The sequence below is a fragment of the Pelodiscus sinensis genome, chromosome 4 (assembly GCF_052426305.1).
Source record: "Pelodiscus sinensis isolate ZL-2025 chromosome 4, ASM5242630v1, whole genome shotgun sequence".
Taxonomy (NCBI): Eukaryota; Metazoa; Chordata; order Testudines; family Trionychidae; genus Pelodiscus; species Pelodiscus sinensis.
The window spans coordinates 14,537,994-14,553,561 of record NC_143055.1 but is presented as its reverse complement, the minus strand read 5'-3'; the positions used below and the strand labels follow the sequence as shown (position 1 = coordinate 14,553,561).

Below are 15,568 nucleotides of genomic sequence, written 5' to 3'. Positions count from 1 at the left end.
AAAAGATACATATCAACAAGATTGCTGGCACAATATAATCCTTGGTGTTCCTCATAAAAAGAATTATTGTTTGGTATTCCTCGGTCTTAAAAAGTTTAAGAAACACTGGTCTATGACCATTACAGAACACCCCCCCCCAGAATCTGACTGCTGTCGGCAACTAAATGCATTTTTCATACACACCCTCAAGCGCCTGGTCCACATACAGGATGACTACCTACTATTGCTATCGGTTACTACCTTAGCTCAATGCCAGGAAGTCTGTGCACCAGCAAGACTCCACCCCTGCTAGTAAACCATGTGTGTATCAATGGGATTGCACATGGCAGAATTTCAGTATGCCCTTCAAAAATTCAAATGAAAATTACCCACAAAGTATATTAACATTGCGTAGTCAAACACTCAAAAGTTAGGCAATGCCAGAATGAAGATACTCTGTGCAACTTTCATTCATTTCTCCTTGTCTCTGGATATTATGATAGGGCTTTTAATTCCATGATCCCAGCTATATTGTCCCCAGGGCACCTGTGGAGTTGGCAATATCCCGTAACCACCATGTGGGTCTTGAGTAGAGATGGCTATTTATTTTTTAGATAGTGCAGCCCAGAGCAGGTTCAAGCTACGGGCTGACCGGGCTACCGCCCGGGAAGCCCCATTGTAGGGGGTGCCGCGCGGGGCTGCCGGGCCAGGTGGGGGCGGCACCACGCATGCTCTGTGCACCCAGGAGTGGTGCCACACATGCTCCGGGTGCCCGGGGGCAGGGCCACGCATGTGGGGTGCACGAATGGCTTGGGCCGGCCCTGGTGCAGCCCCTGCTCTCCCATTTACAGTCAGAGCACTGAGCAGTGGAGTAATAGAGACATTACTCCCTTTATCTGCCTCCGTGAAGGAACTTTGAGTGTGGAACAGTTTCACAGACCTTAGACAAAAAAACCAAGTTCCTCCTGATCATGACAGATAGTGAGCTTGTAAAATGACCTCCCTGGATCAATTCAGTAAGAAAAAAACCTTCCATGGGCCACCAGAGAACAATTTCATGGGGATATTTATATAAATAAGGACTGCAGGATGTTGGGTTTTGATGGCCCATGGATAATTCTCTAGGTAGGATAAGGAACTATGCACTTACCACTAAAATGCTAATAGTGATTAAAAAGAATTCTTCTTCCAATGTTTGTAAATCTGTCTGCACTGTAATTGCCATCCCAAATCTTGCGGTAAGCCATAAAACCTATTAAGCTTGGTTATGAGGGGAAACTGCAGCTTCTATTGGTTATCTGCTTTTACTTCCTTACATTTCTTACAGAGGTGGATTAGCATGGGATTTTTGGGTGTTTGGGATCCAGAGCCCACGCTCAAAGAGGACCTGGATATGAGCAGTATAGCAACATGCTGAGCTTGGCAAGGCCAGATCACTGGGAAAGAAGATCAAGAAACCAGGGTAGACAAAAGAAAAAACTCAATTTTAGCAGACAGGAAGCAACAAGCTGTATAAGGGCAAAGAGGCAGCTCTGTAGCAAGTGGTTGAGGTACTAGCTTGGCATACAAGATGTGGGCTCAATTCCTTATTTGAGCAGGGATTTCTAGATGTACATAGGTACTGATGCGCTCGTTATTGCAACATATCTATGTTAGGGGCCTAAATCACATTATTAAAAGCAATTTAGGCATTTAGGAGACTAAATGCCATTGACTATCAATGCTCTTGTATTTGTACAGTGTTTGGTAGAAAGAGGCCCCAATTTTGGCTGGAGTCTCTTGACTCTACTGTAATATAAAAATAATGATGAAGGGTAAGAGGTGTATTCTTTCAAAGGATACAAGGGGAGAAAAAAAGGTTTCAAGTAATGGAGATCCCTGAAGTTTTGATGAATCAGCTCCTTCCTTAATCAACCCTCAGTTTCCTGTTGCTTTTAATCAGTTTTTAAACGGTCTGTCCTAAGAAATAAGAAGTCAGTAATAAAAAGGTGATCACAGGATTGTATTTGTGCTGTACGACACTATTTCAGTATGAATGCTGCAAGTTCCTTTGGTTAGAAGTCAGCAGATGCTTATTGGAAAAATGGTTGACAGCAACTCCTCCATGTACAGCTTCTAAGTTATGTAAGAGAGACACAGACACCCACACACAGCTTACTAAATAACCGTTTGGTTGACGTGCTTCAAAACAGTACTCTCCTTAGCCATCTCTGCAAAGGGCAGATCTTCCCATAACCTACCATCACTCTTTTCAAAGGAAGAAGGGGAGTGTGACACAGTGGTAAAGAAAGGTATGGGATTCAGCATTGCTGGGTTTAACTCCGAGTTCTCTGCAGGAATTTGAGCAAATCAATTAACTTTATGGTGCAACAGTGCCCCCAAATATAAACACAGGCATGACATTTACCTACCTCAGAGAGGTGTTGAGAAGCTAAATTAAAAGTTTATAACCACAGTTTGAAATTTTTAGATAAACTATTGTGTAAGATTCCATATACAGGCAGTCCCCGAGTTATGCGGATCCGACTTATGTCCCCCCCCAGAAGACCAGGCTTTTCTCCGGACGCCTGTGGTAGAGCAGCTGGAGCGCTGCCGGTTGGTCCCGTAGCGCCGCTCTGGGCGCTACTAGACCAACCCGGCAGCACCCCAGCTGCTCTGTCCCAGGCGTCCTGATTCAGCCGCTGCTGGTCAGTTTCAGCAGTAGCTGAATCAGGACGCCTGGGGCAGAGCAGCTGGGGTGCTGCTGGGTTGGTCCAGTAGCACTGAGGAGCGGCGCTACTGGAGCAACCCAGCAGCACCTCAGCTGTCCCCAAGTCAGCTGCTGCTGAAACTGACCAGCGCTGACTACAGGAAGCCGGAGGCAGAGTTCCTCTGCCCCGGGCTTCCTGGAATCAGCCGCTGATCAGTTTCAGCAGCAGCTGACTTGGGGACGCCTGGGGTTCTTAAGTTGAATCTGTATGTAAGAACTAGCATCCAGACTCAGCCTGTTGAAACTGATCAGCGGCTGATTCCAGGAAGCCCGGGGCAGAGCAACTCTGCCTCGGGCTTCCTGTAGTCAGCCGCTGGTCAGTTTCAGCAGCAGTTGAATCTGGACACCAGTTCCGACTTACATACAGATTCAACTTAAGAACAAACCTACAGTCCCTATCTTGTACGTAACCCGGGGACTGCCTGTATTGCTAAGTCTTCTTATGTCCTAGTATACACGACAGGAGAAATCCTGCCCCTATTGAGGCTCAACACGCAGCTTGTTTTCATGGTGAAAATGGACTTTAATTTTTTCAAGGTCTCCCACTGTAATCATTCACAGTACGATGCCATCTTGTGCTATTTCTTATTCTCTTTGGGTTCTCATGCCCCACTAATCACAATGGTGTCTGAGCACCTGCTATAGTGTATAAATATATGGCCTTTTGAGTAAAGCTGAAATGTGTAAAGCTGAAATAAGATTCTTAAAGTGATATTTTAAAAAAGAATTTAAAAAGAGGGGCCATCTGGTTCAAAAGGCCATTCTCCCTAATGATGTTTGCGCTTTTGGGAGCACAAACAAAACCCCACCATCAATTTGTTCTCCATCCTCCAGCTGACAAGCTGTTGGTTTTAAAACACTGCTGCATTCTCTAAAATAAACAAAGGCTCCTCTTCACCCAGAGAGCATTTTCACAAGAAGAAACCCCAGCATCTGCCAGATGCATTAAGGTTCAGAGCCAACTTGAATTCTTTGAAAGAATCACAAGCCCATACCTTGTGTTGACTTTCAGACCTCGGCAGGAAAGGTACTCGGGTGACATCTGATTTCAGGGTAAATAGCATTTACGGACGAGCAATCAGTTTGAAACATAAAACGAAGACGTCTTGGGCTAGCCATTTGAGACAAGAGCTACGTAATAATCAACAATCAATCAAGAATGGACTGACTACAACTGACTTGGGAGTATGATGTGATTCAGAAAGAAGGTGTTAAGAAGTTAAGAGAAGCTATTATTAGCCAGCAGCATTAGTACACAGACATAGGAAGGTGAATGAGCACTTGGAGCAATATGTCTCTCCCAAGTTTTATTTTATCACAAGTGGGGCATCACACTATTCAATACTCCTTATTGGATTTTTACAGGTTTTGCTCTTTTAATTTCCACGCAGGCTCAATCCTGCATCCACTGAATACTGCTATATGTTCTAAATGGTGCAAGATCGGAGCTTAAATCAACAATACTTAGCATAAGCACTAGCTAATACTATTATTATTTATACAATTTGTATGATGATACAAATTACCAAAGCAGCTTTTTATCTTCTGCAGTTTTGTCCCCCCTCCAATTAAATGTTTGTTCTCAATTGTCATTTCACAGCCCCTGTTTTGTCATCCCTCCCATGTGTGTTTGTTTTAAAACATGCGCAGTTAGAGCCGGATTCAGCTCCCAGAAAAAAAAATCAAAGTGAGTCTTCCCACAGGCGATCATGTGAGTTGGGTTGGGCCCTTAGATCTCATGTAAGGTACTGGAATAGTATCCAAACATTCACAAAATGGAAGCAGCACAGGCAAAGACCATGCAAGCTCCATCCGTATATCTAATCTCTCTTTCTCTTGGAGACAGTATTTTAAGTTCCCAAATCCTATTTGCTTTTGGCCCTTTCTGCTGAGGCTGCTACAATTCATAAAACAAATGACAAAAAAAGAACCAGTGCTGGCAGTAAGAGAGCTGTGATGTGGACACAAGCCACCAGACAGTCATCAACCAGTAATACCTTCCAGTCGCTACTGGGGTGCAACGTGGTGCGTAACTATATAGAGATAGAAGCAATGAGCTCATTAGCAGACATTGGGAATGATGTCTAATTACTGAACCACGACAGTCAGACAAGCTGATGTCAGTGTGACAAGGCACAGGTAGGTTTTGGACAGATGAAATATCAGAGGGTCGGGGATATGGAAGAGCAGTGAAGATGAGCAGCATTTGAATAAAAAGAAGGCTCTTTGGTCCTCTAGTTGTCCATAATTAGCAACAAAATTGTTCTACCTCAGGACGAAGGAGACAAGGTTTCTCAATGAACAGGGGATGGAGTCAAGAGGAGCCAGTGTGCCTGTCCAAAGTCAGTGCTGGCTCTTAGCGTATAGGTAGCTGTTAACCCAATCAACAGCAGAAATCCTATCATAGTGGATTTTCTGTCTCACAAGCACCTCTATCCTGCTAAAGCATTTCCTGGTCTCTCTCTTCTAAGGTACCTGGAGGTCTCCACCAAAGTGCAAATCCTAAGAATCACATGGTTACTATTACAATCCCCCTATCCCCACCTGGTCAGGGTGTTCCTGCTGCCTGCTTACATCGTTTAAAATCCACAGGAAAGCTGTAACTATTTCTCTTATTCTGCGGGGGGGGGGGGGGGGGGGGTAATTCCGACGCCTATCATGTAGCCATCTCTGTGCGGGTACGGAGGCAACAATGACAGAGAACAGTTCAGAGAGGGAGAGAGGCACTTGGCCAATATCTGACCTCATTTACGCTTATGTAACCCCACCACCAGGGAGAATGGTTCTGGAGACCTAGGGGGGAAGGGAGGAGCAAGCTTAGCACCACTCCATACGGACTCCAGTTTTCAGAGGTGGCCTGCAAGCCACCCGGCCATGCTCTATTGGTACTAGAAGCAGCTACTTCTGGCAAATTATCCAGGCCCTATGTAGCACCCAGTGATGCTCATGCACCCTGGCATGTTTCCTGGGGGTGGAAAAATCACTTGGACACTTACATGAGATAAGGCAAATTTAGCCCTTTGCCTTATCCTGGTACTGCCCTCATGTCATCCTGCTCCCCCTGTTGTGTCCTCTGACTCATCCTGTAATCTCCACAGCTGGGAATCCCCTGTTCCCGCTTGGGCTCTTCCATATGTCACTAATCATCCACCCATCGTCACTGAATTCCCTGAGCTTGTCTGTAACACTTCTATCGGATCAGCTGGCAGCACAGTACTCCCAAAAGCACATTCTCACTTCCTTAGCCTTGGCCCGGAGCTGGCATTTCCCCCATGCCTCAACTCCTCTTTCCAGAGGAAATGTAAAAGTCATTACGGGCCCAGCCATGGGCAGTGTTTTACAAGCACTGAAGAAGAGGCAGGCTCGGCTCCCTGGACCTGACAGTCCCTCTGACTGACAGAAAACTAAGCTACCTTAACAGCCGCTGGCTTTCCAAAACTAAGAACAATGGCCAAACTGGGGCAGACTAATGGCCCATTTCGCCCAGTATCTTGTCTTCCAACAGTGGCCAGTGCTAGATACTTCAGAGGGAATGAACACAGTACGGCAATTTAGAATAATACATCCCCTGTCATCCAGTGCCTGCTCCTGGCAGCCAGAGGTTTAAGGACACCCAGAGCATGGGGCTGCATCCCTCACCATTTTCGCTAGGAGCCACTGACGCACCTATCCTCCAGGAACTTATCTATTTTTTTTAATCCGGTTGTACTTTCGGCCTTCACACCATCCCCTGGCATGGAGTTCCACAAGCTGACTACGTGGCATGTAAAGAATTACTGTGTTAGTTTTAAATCTGCTGCCCACTAATTTCATTGGGTAACCTCTGGTTCTTGTGTTTGACTAAGGAAGTGTTATTTACCCCCTTTGTTTTTTTCTCCACACCATGCCTCAGGGTATGTCTACACTGCCACCCTAGTTCGAACTAGGGTGGCTAATGTAGGCATTCAAACTTGCAAATGAAACCCGGGATAGCCTTAGTATGATTAATACACAGGCATGAGATTTAATTCTTGGCTCCGCCACAGACTTCTCGGGTGCCCTTAAGCAAGTCACTTAGGAGCAGATTTTCAAAAGATCTCAGGGTCAGATTTTCAAGAGACTTCAACTCCCTTTCGGCGACCTAAGCAAGAGCAAGGTTTGCAAACACATTCAGCACTACACAGCTCTCATCCTGACTCCTGTGCCCAGGGTTGCAGCAGGGTTGATGTGGAAACACCTTCCCACCTGCAGGTGGGGCGATGTTTTTAAAAATTCCCTACTCCCAAAGCTTTGGCCATCACATGCCACTTGTATCGTGTGCATGTCTGCAAACAGCTCTGCAAGGCGTGTATTATTTCTAAACTTTCTCTGAGCAGGGATGCCAGACACTCTCCCCTCCTCCACACTGCTGTAGGGCTCCCTCGGGAGGGCCAGATAAGCAGCTTAGTTTCAGTCAGGCCAGCAGATCCTTGCTCTGGGAAGGAAAAGTGGTCTTTTGTCTTCCCCTCTGCTGAGCGCTCTACAGAGCAGCACCATCAGCCCCTTACTTCTCCCCAGAGATTTTTTGGGCAAAGAGCCAGAAATCTGGTTTCTGGCATGAAAGGAGTTTAGGGGATGAGGCAGGAACAGGTTAGAGGTCAAAAAGGGCTGTACCGTCCTCACTGGTAAAGCTGCTCTTATCAGCAAGAGGCTTTGGGATGTTTAACATTAGCAGGGAAAGCGGTAGAGAGTTTGTGGGTTATGTATTCATGCTGTATGGGGAAGCTTTTGGCTGGGGAGAAGGAGGGCGAGGGGAGGCCTCTAGCATCTTCTGACTGCCCAGTTCTTTCTTTTCCCTCCCTCTGCACCCAGAATCACGCTGTGTTTTAGTCAGCACTCTCCCACCAGCTAAGGAGAGCTGGATACGTTTCCTGTCAGCAGGGCCAGCCCCCCCCCCCAGTCACCCCCACACCTGTTACAGGTTCCACCCCTCCCAAAGCCCTGCCCCATTCCAAACTGCCCTGTCCCCTTACCTCCTCTCCGAGCAACACGGCTTGAGGATTACAGGGCCTAGTGTAGTGGCAAGCAAGGGTGGCATCTCCCCCTCCCCCACTCACCACAAGTGTGGTGGGAGCTGGAGAGGCCCTACAGCCTGCTTTGCCCCTCCACACTGCCTCCCGGCCCACTGCACCTCACTTCTCTGCAGGCAGCGGGAACCAGAGTGCCCTGAAGTGGGGTGCTCTGCTTCCCATCGTCGCTGAGAAGCTGCATGCAGTGCGCCCTGGGAGGGCAGTGAGGCGGAATGGAGCAGGCTGCCTGGCCACTCCAGCTCCTGCCGCCCACGTGATGAGTTTTGGGGAGGAGGAAGGCAACCTCTGCTACCGACCCCACACCAGGCTCCCCTAATCCCCCGGCCCCTCCTGTCCATGGGATTATTCCTAGCATAGTCTATAATTGCTCACTGCACAAATCCCCTTGCTGTGCCCTTCAGTGTGGGCTCGCTGAAATCTGTTTAGAGAACTATCCTGTTCCAGCAGCACACACAAAGATCAGCATGACCTCTCCTTATCACTCAGCCTTTCCTGTGTGGAATTTGTTGTGTTCTGTGCCCTACTGATTATTGCATCACTTCTGTTTATTTGTAACCTTTGGCACACCATAATCTTATCTCTGTGGCTGCTGGCTGCAATGCAAGAGATGTGCAGCAGGGTAGCTAGCCTTAGCCATCCTCAGACACTGGAATGGGCCATTTAAAGTGGAGGTCAGTAAATGATTAGCAAAGACGGCTTGCAATCACTGCCAGGTGAAACGAAATCAAACTTTTCTGCTACCCTAGAAGACAACAAGGTTTACATTTCTTCCTGGGGCACTCACCAATCACAATCAGGGTGTAGTTTACATTCATGCTTCCAAAGCCGTTCGTGGCCTTGCAGATGTACGTTCCCGCATCTTCGCTTTCTACCTCCTTGATCTTCAGTCCTTGCTGCAAGATCCGGAACCTTGTCCAACCGCTATGGATAGTCCGTCCATCTTTCATCCACATCGTCAGAGGCGGGGGGTCACCTTCTACCGGACACAAGAGCTTGATGGTTCTTCCTAACCTCACAGACTGCCGGTGGATCACTTTATCAGCAATTCTGGGTGGGCCTACCAAAGAATGGAAAGAGAAACAATAACTATTATTATCACAGTAGTAGCTATAAGTCACCAGTCATGAGTAAGGGCCCCATGCAAACATAACAAAAGTTACTTATTGAAATGAGATTACAATCAAAGTCAAATAAAAAATAATAGACAACAGACAGATACAACAAAAATAAATACCAGCACATGGAGGGTTTGAATCCAGAACTCAGATAAAATCAACACCTTGCTTTAACCAACCATATTAAGCAGCCAACCGCAATCTGTGGTATTTCTCTCTTCTTTCCCGCCCCACAACCCTACAGGTCCTCTCCCATTTCTTTTCTATGTCATGGGGAAGTGGTGCCCAGATACCTAGGCTACCGGTTGTTTTAAGCAGAACAAATCCTGAAGCCAAAATTAGTAACGGCATGGGTACTTACAACAAGGAGTTATAATCCTTTTATGTTTATATGTACAGCAATTCCATTTAATAGTCACCAGATGGGCTTTATCAGCAGCAAGGATCATAAGAATACACTAGTACAGTGGTCTCCAACCTTTTTAAGCACATGATCACTTTTTGAATTTAAGTTAGTCCAGGATCTACCTCAAACCCAAATACCCCTGTTCCACCCCTTTGCTGAGGACCCGCACTCCTCAGTCTATGAATATGGGGTACAGTGGAGGGGGACAGAGTGACATCAATACCCCCTGCCTCTGTATCCCCCACCCTGCATAACAAGCAGGAAGCTCCCAGGGCAACTCTGAGGCTCTGGGCAGGAGCAGCTGGGCAGTGGTAGGAGGGGCAGCTGAAGTGCCAGCGCTTGATAGTCTCCCAGCCAAACTAGTCAGGATCACCTGTCAGAGGCTCTAAGATCTACCGGTAGATCCCGATCTACTGGTTGGTGACCACTGCACTAGTATGATTCTAGGACACAACGAATTTGCTGGGTAGCATTTACTTAATGCCAAGGCACAGGCTATCCTGACACAAGAACATCACATACATGCAAAAGGGTGATTTTTTTCAGGCTATTTGTGTCCATTGCCGTGACCTTCCCTTGACAAGTTCATTGGACTGGCCTAGCTCTGAATGTCGGCTGCTGGGACATGCTGATTGTTTCATGCATAACAAGAATGTGGCAACATGAACACACTGTGCTGCGGGATAATGATAACTCCAAGGGCAGGCCAACCAGCCAGGGTGGGATCAGGGAATAAGGCCGCTCACACTGTGAGCTTCCCCCTCCCATTAGAGAACCAAATTCAAAAGCAAAATGTTCAGGTAGGTTTATTTAAGTAAGCAATTTTCTTTGATTAATTAATTCATATATGCACTCCTCCCATCCATACGAATGTACCAGCCAGCCTCTCTCTCAGAACATTTCCAAAACAGCCTTGATCAGTAAGTGTCCTGTTTCAGCATCAGGACCCACCTGTTTTAAAAGGGTCTGAAAACTTGTGGCACTGAGTGACCTTAATCCCCACTCTGCGGCCGTGGGTTTGAGGCTGTTCACCACAGTGGCCAATCCCTTGCAGGGCCAATATGGGGTCAGTGCAGCCTGCCTGACTCATGCTGCTTTAAGAGGATACCAGGCACCTTGTTGTTTTTGCTGAAACAGACTCACAGGGCTACCTCTCCAAAATCCTTTTCATAAGAACAATTCCTGTGATTGCAAAGCGAGTCTCTGTCAGAGGGCTCACCCATGTGAGTAAGGGAGGTGCCTAAGCCAGCCCATATCGACTATAGGCCAGATTCTCTCTCACTTACTCATGCTGGTGGGTTCCAGTAACTTCAGTGGGACTGCTAGTGAATTAGGCTGCTATTCAAAGTGAGCAATGTTGCTAGCCCTAAAATAATCAGTTTTAAACAAAAGCCTGACGAAGCCAATGAAAAGCTTCACATCAGGCCCCAGAGTTCAATAGATTTGGGCCATGGCAAACTGTCAAGAGTGAACAAGTCCCAAAGATCCTCACCGGAGCGGACCTGTCTTGGAAAGCCCAACTCCAGGTGATGGCAGTTAGAACACACCTCAGCTAAGCATGCCAATCGGAGAGGTGACCCCTCAAGTAACATTGCCCCCCCAAATTCCAGAAGAGGTGTCAAAATATCATAAGAACAGCTGCCATGGTTGTGTTTCCTGCCAGGACTTTAAGACCTGGAAGTCTTGCAAGCAAAGCCCTTCTTGACAGAAGCGCAGACATCCAGCCAGTATTTATGAACTACAAAGGTTTGGGCACTTTGAAGAGTTATCAGAATTTCTGGAGTCTGAGCTGGGTCTAATTTCATTCTCATTGTCAATGATCAGTTCTGGGCGTAGGCTTTAATGGAGCGACACCCGCTGTGGACCTATCCCCAAGTTCCACCACCCTTCCCTCACAGGGCATAGTATTTATTTCATGACTAAGGGTGGCCAAGTCTACACAAATTTACAGGTTTGCTGATGTCTTGCATAGAATCTTGGAGACTTTGGCCCCTTACTCAGACTCAGCCAGACCTCAACTCTCATGAGTGACTGCACTGAAATCAACTAAAGAGCAGGATTCTACTCACAGTGAACACGGGTGTCAAAAACTGGCCTATTAGTAGTGTTTTGGAAGCATGTGTGGTGTAGGGCAGCTGGGGACAGTGGAGGGGGAAAATCAGGCTCTCCCAGCAGTGTCTTCTTCAAAAACCTTTTCCTTCCAACATTCAACTTGACTCCTGACAAATTTTCCAGCTGGGAGGAGTAAGATAGTTTCCCAGTGGCGTCATGCAGCTTGTTGCACAGGCAGCGCTCCCTATGGCAACTGAGTTGCTTCTGGTTCTGTCACACCACTGGGTACATAAACATGGTCCTCCCGAATGCCATTTTCCTCTGACTGACCTTTCATTCTGAGGAATTTTTGGATCGCTCCCCTGTCATAAGATCTATATGCAGACCTTTTTGTGGTTAAAAAAAAAAGGAGGGGGAGCCTTTCCCAGATTGCTTCTTGCTTTAAAAAAATGGCTGTGCTGTCCTTTAAACCTGAGACACTTTTAGATTCACCCCCTCAAGAGCTTTCCCCCAATCTCTCATATTAAGAGAAGGAATAAAAATCCCCAATTTCTTTGCAACTGTGCATTTCTCTGGGTGTAGCTGCATGCTTGTCTCAGAAGGATACAATTCCAGAGCAGGGAGGCATCCAAAGCATGCGAAAAGCACATCCCGATGTGTTTCGCATGGTGAAGTCCCATTTTATTACCTATCCTTATTAGGGATGTTAAATATCAGTTAATTGAAAAGTCGATTAACCTCATGAATTCTTATTGGTTAGTCGACCATGCTATAGTCCTCGGGGGTGCGGCCAGCAACCAGTTTGCTCCAGCCTCACTCCCGAGGAGCCTCCTGCCACTCCGCGCTGCTGCCTCTGTATTAGAGGCAGCAGCGTGGGGTGCCAGGCAGGAGCTGGTCCAGGAGGGGAGCCAGTTTAAAAAACAGCTCCCCTAGCGGACTGGCTGCCTGTCTCCCTGTGCACCTTCCTCTAATAAAGGGGCAGCAGCACAGGGTATCAGCGGCCCCTGTCTTGGGGGACCCGGTGCGAGCCAGAATTGAGCAAGGCTTCCTGCCCATCTGGCTCCTAATATTATTTGTACCTTAAATGCAAAGCCGCAGCAGGGGTAGGTCCTGGATTCATCACAAACCAGGACTGAGCCGAACTGCTGGCCAGCATGCTAAAAAAATTATTTTGGAGGGGCGGGGGGGAAGGGAATTCATGTACTCTATAACATTAACCTATACGCTTTTGTTTATCAGTTAATTGACTACACTATTACATCCCTAATCCTTATTATTAATAATAACTCTTTGTATAAGCAGCATTCTTCCTCTGAAATCATCATAAGCCACAAGCTTCAGAGGTCCTCACACATTGATGGCTGGCGCTGTGCTGAGAATAGCTTCCTAGAGATGTTTATGGCAAAATCACATGGGATGTTCTGTCATGGGTCTCTGTTTCTCTTTTTAAGGTGCAGGAATCCAATGGGTCTTATTTCACTACATATTTGCCTTCGGACTGTAACAGTGACAGATCAATGCTTTTGACCCACCTTGCAGCAATGTTTGTGTTTTGGTATTTTGTGGGAAGAAATAGAAAAGGGGGATATTTTGCACAGGGACCACCCAGCCTCTCTCAGATGCACTGAGCGCCAGTTGCACAGATTCCATTGAATCAGGCGGTTGGACCCATTTTACTGTTGAGATCTCAAGTCTTCCCAATACACATGAAATCTCTTCTCTGAAAAGGTATATTTAAAAAGCCCATAGCTGTCCATGTGCTGCTTGAAAGAAGCCAAGTCCTGCTTCTTTTCCGACAGTGCAAGTACAATACAGCTCCATCTTCTGTTAAATGAGAACTGATGAAGAATAGATTTTCCAGTTTGTGGCCAATTTTGCAATGTTGCAGGAGGGAGGAAGGATGATTTTGGGTCAAACCCAAAACAAAACTTAGACATTTTTAGCAAATGGAAAATAAAACAAACACACAAAAATGAAAGTTTGAGAGAGCTAAACTGAAGCATTTTAGTTTGATTTTAGTATTTTAAAACATTTGAACTAAAAGTTGGTTAGAATTGTAAAATGTCAAAATGAATGGTTTCATTTCTTTCAGAAATCTGGTTCCCTTCCCTCCTCCCCTGAACAAATGATTTGACAAAAATGACAAATTCACAAAAACACTTTTTTTTCCTGTGATATAGAATCTTTTTCATCAGAAAATTTTGGTTGAAAAGTTTTGCCCAGTCTATCTGCATCCCCCCTCTAAACCTTGCATTGCTGAGTTCATTGGCCTGGTCACTAATGGGAGGTATCACTATTATTGCCTTATTTCCCACCACACAAACAATTCAGCAACTGGCCTAGTTACGGATTTGACAGGGTCATCAAGAAGGGACAGTACTACAGATAATTATCTTAACTTCCTTAACTGCAGACAGGGAGTCTGATCCTGCAAAGTGCTGCTAGGTGCTTCCAAGGGGTGCTGAATTCCTGAATCCCCATTAACGTCAATGGGAGCTGAGGGTACTCAGCACCTTGCAGAACTGGTTCCTACAAGAATCGGGTGCAAAGTATGCAAATGCTATTGGCAGGAGAGCCTTCGAAGCCAGGGTTCCCATCTTTTTTTGTGGGGCACCCCGAAACCCTGACAAGGAGCAACACATGAGCGCTCCCCTATTTTTGTGGCTGCATACTGTGCTGTGCACAATAGCTGCAGTTTTTGACTCCTTTCCTCATTCTTGCTTTACTATCGGGTCTCACTTCTTCCGCTATTTTTCTTTTCTACACAGTCTTTTCCCCCTCTCTCCAGTGAGGCACTGCTAGACTTACCGCACAAGCCACAGGCTGCATGTTGCACTTTATCTGGCCAGGGGATGGACCCTGCAAGAGAGTTTTAAGTACCCAGAGTGTGCTGGCCCATCATGAGCAATCAGAGTACAACACAGCCTGTGGCTTGGGCAGAGAATCCAGCAGCACTGCAGCCCATTCAAAACCACCATGCTCACTGCACGTGCCCAGGGTGGGAGAGAAGATTGCCCTCCCCTCCATCCACCCCAACAACTGAGGTGCTAGCTGCCGAGTCCGTTAGACACCAACAGTAACGAACGCCAAGCGCACAAATTCTTGATGTAAAAAGGGCGTATTCCTTGAAAAATTTGAACCTCAATTAGCAATTTTGTAGTTACCTGCAAAAATTAGGTGGATTGTGGAAAGAAAAAAAAGAGAGAACTGGTATCTCTGAAGGTATAGAAAGGCTGAGACCTCTATACAGAGTAATGACTGTAAGCCATCTGCCTCAATCACATATACAGTGCATCAGCATCAGAACTTCCTGCCCCCATTCATGCTCTGCCCACATGTTCACATTCTCCAAATAAAGGCTAGTCCCAATGCAGAATCCTAAATACCCTTTTAACACACTGTGGTAGGGACGGGGCAGATGAGTCCACAGATTCATTCATAAAATTTAAAGCAAGATAGGAGCAGTATGAACATTTAGTCTGGGCGCCTGCATAAGACAGGCCATGGAATTTTATTCAGTTACTTCTATTTTGAACCCAATAACTGGTGAGAGGTGTCTCCTTAATTCCTCTCCCCCAGTTTCACTAGTAAGGAATCCATGGATCTAACTTGTGAGGAAGGGGTGAAAAGAACGTTCCTCAATGTTACTCCTTCTCCAAACAAACTAAATATGAATTTTCTGCATAATATCCAAACAAGTGTTCCCAGCGTTTCAAGGCCCAGCACGCAACCAAGCTTAAAATATAATTTAAACAATCCCCTTTTCTTGGTCCTTCACTTTCCGCCAAGTGTTTTGCTGTTGTTTCTAGTTTACACACACACACACACACACACACACACACACCCCGGAGAGAGACAAGCATTTTTTGTTTAAATTAATGCACACACAGAGTAACATTAACATTGCTTCTTCTGTTTAAATAGTTCAGCTCGTATATATGCCGACATATGTGCAGATTTATTTGCCTCTTCTAGGAATACAAGCAACTGGAGTCCCCATTCTGTTCCATTTTATAAAGGGACAGATCTTAACACCTGTCTTACTGAACAGCTGGGCAATTTTCAATTTATATCCCGCTATAGTATGCTCTACTATCCTATACCATAGAAACAGTTTCACTCGTTGCTCTGCTGATGACATGGCTTCACAAGCATTCCATTTCCCCCCCATCTCAACAGAGCTGGCGGTTGTTACTTCTGGATATCAGAATTATGTTTT

At 46.2% G+C, this 15,568-nt stretch overlaps 1 protein-coding gene across 3 annotated transcripts in view; it reads right to left on the bottom strand.

The window, feature by feature from the left end:
- The window catches only part of FGFRL1 (fibroblast growth factor receptor like 1), a 251,630-nt gene that overhangs the window by 113,890 nt on the left and 122,172 nt on the right, over positions 1-15,568 (bottom strand). For all 3 annotated transcript variants that reach the window (XM_075930932.2, XM_014574652.4, XM_006111633.5), the window contains exon 3: positions 8,561-8,833. In XM_075930932.2, coding sequence (XP_075787047.1) covers positions 8,561-8,833 — 273 coding nt within the window. The remainder of the gene's footprint in view (positions 1-8,560; positions 8,834-15,568) is intronic.